The sequence below is a fragment of the Aplysia californica genome, unplaced genomic scaffold, assembly GCF_000002075.1.
Source record: "Aplysia californica isolate F4 #8 unplaced genomic scaffold, AplCal3.0 scaffold00014, whole genome shotgun sequence".
Taxonomy (NCBI): Eukaryota; Metazoa; Mollusca; class Gastropoda; order Aplysiida; family Aplysiidae; genus Aplysia; species Aplysia californica.
Window position 1 is genome coordinate 147,848 of NW_004797284.1, and position 1,386 is coordinate 149,233.

A 1,386-nucleotide genomic window follows, 5' to 3' on the forward strand; every position below is an offset into this window, starting at 1 on the left:
ACTACTACTACTACTACTACTACTACTACTACTACTACTACTACTACTACTACAACTACTACTACAACAACAACAACAACAACAACAACAACTACTACTACTACTACTACTACTACTACTACTACTACTACAACTACTACTACTACTACTACTACTACTACTACTACTACTATTAATTACCTTAACATTAATATTAATGGTTTTTATATGATTTGACGTACATACTATTTTATATCCATACCACTTCTTGGCATTGCCTTCAATTTTCTCTGGGGTTCCCGATTTGTTTTTATCGCACCTTTTGACATTAAGACGTGCATGCGCGCACATTTGGTGCATTAATTATTTTTTTTGTATCGTGTTCCTGACGAAGCCCTTTACAGGGTGAAACGTTCAACCCTCTATTAAATCTGAAACAATCTACTGAGTCTCAAACCATATTTTTATTCCCTGCTACTTACATTGATGATGATGATGATGATGATGATGATGATGATGATGATGATGATGATGATGGTGATGATGATGATGATGATGATAATGATGACGATATATCCCACTCGACTGACTTAAATCTTAAAAAGATCTTAACTGTGTCTGTCGGCACGCAGAAGATTTAAAATCAATTAATAATTTTACTCCTCTTGTTGGAGTGCAGTAAAGCATCCTGAAACCACTTAACACACCTGTCAAATCAGAGAATTCTAAAGGCTCTTAATATCAATTACGAACCCCTTTGGAACCAACTATTCCAGATTCATATCTGTGTTCTTCCAATTACTGCTTTGTGTCCCAACATACGATCAGTGGAATGATTTAGCTAGACTGGAAGATGGTGTCATTGTGTCCCTGGATCTGTACCTCCTGTGTTGCAGATCCAACTATATGTCTAAACCAAAGCTGATTTTTCTTTCATTTTATTCCATAATGCCGTCTTAAAGTGATGACAGTTTAGATGTTTTCCTTATTGTTCTCCTCACTCCCCCCGCTGCCATTCCTCAGAAATTGTTGAGCGCGTCATAACGAGAGACGAGAAGGGGCATCCTTTCCGTCCTCGGCTGTCAGAGATAAGCTCCACGCCCAAGTTCATCACTGACGTAATCAAGGAATGTTGGGATGAGGAGCCAATGAGGAGACCGGATTTCAAGGCTCTGAGAAACAAACTCAAGCCCATGCAGAAAGGAATGTGAGCATAATGCGGTGACATACATGCAATTAAACCCTCTCTTCTAAAAGATTACCAAATGATTAAATCAATAGATGAATGAATAAATAAACGAACTAATAGTTAATAAAAACAAATAATCTTTAATAAATGATAATAAGCTATATTTAACAGATAATGATAATAATGCTAATAATAATAATAGTAATAATAATAATGAT

The 1,386-nt window shown here is 35.9% G+C and overlaps 1 protein-coding gene across 1 annotated transcript in view; it reads left to right on the plus strand.

The window, feature by feature from the left end:
• Positions 1–1,197, plus strand: part of LOC101863071 (receptor-type guanylate cyclase Gyc76C) — a 135,487-nt gene extending 134,290 nt beyond the window's left edge. The window contains exon 16 of the mRNA XM_013084916.2: positions 1,003–1,197. Within this exon, the coding sequence (XP_012940370.1) occupies positions 1,003–1,190 (188 nt within the window). The 3' untranslated portion in view covers positions 1,191–1,197. The remainder of the gene's footprint in view (positions 1–1,002) is intronic.
• Positions 1,198–1,386: the final 189 nt, after the last annotated feature.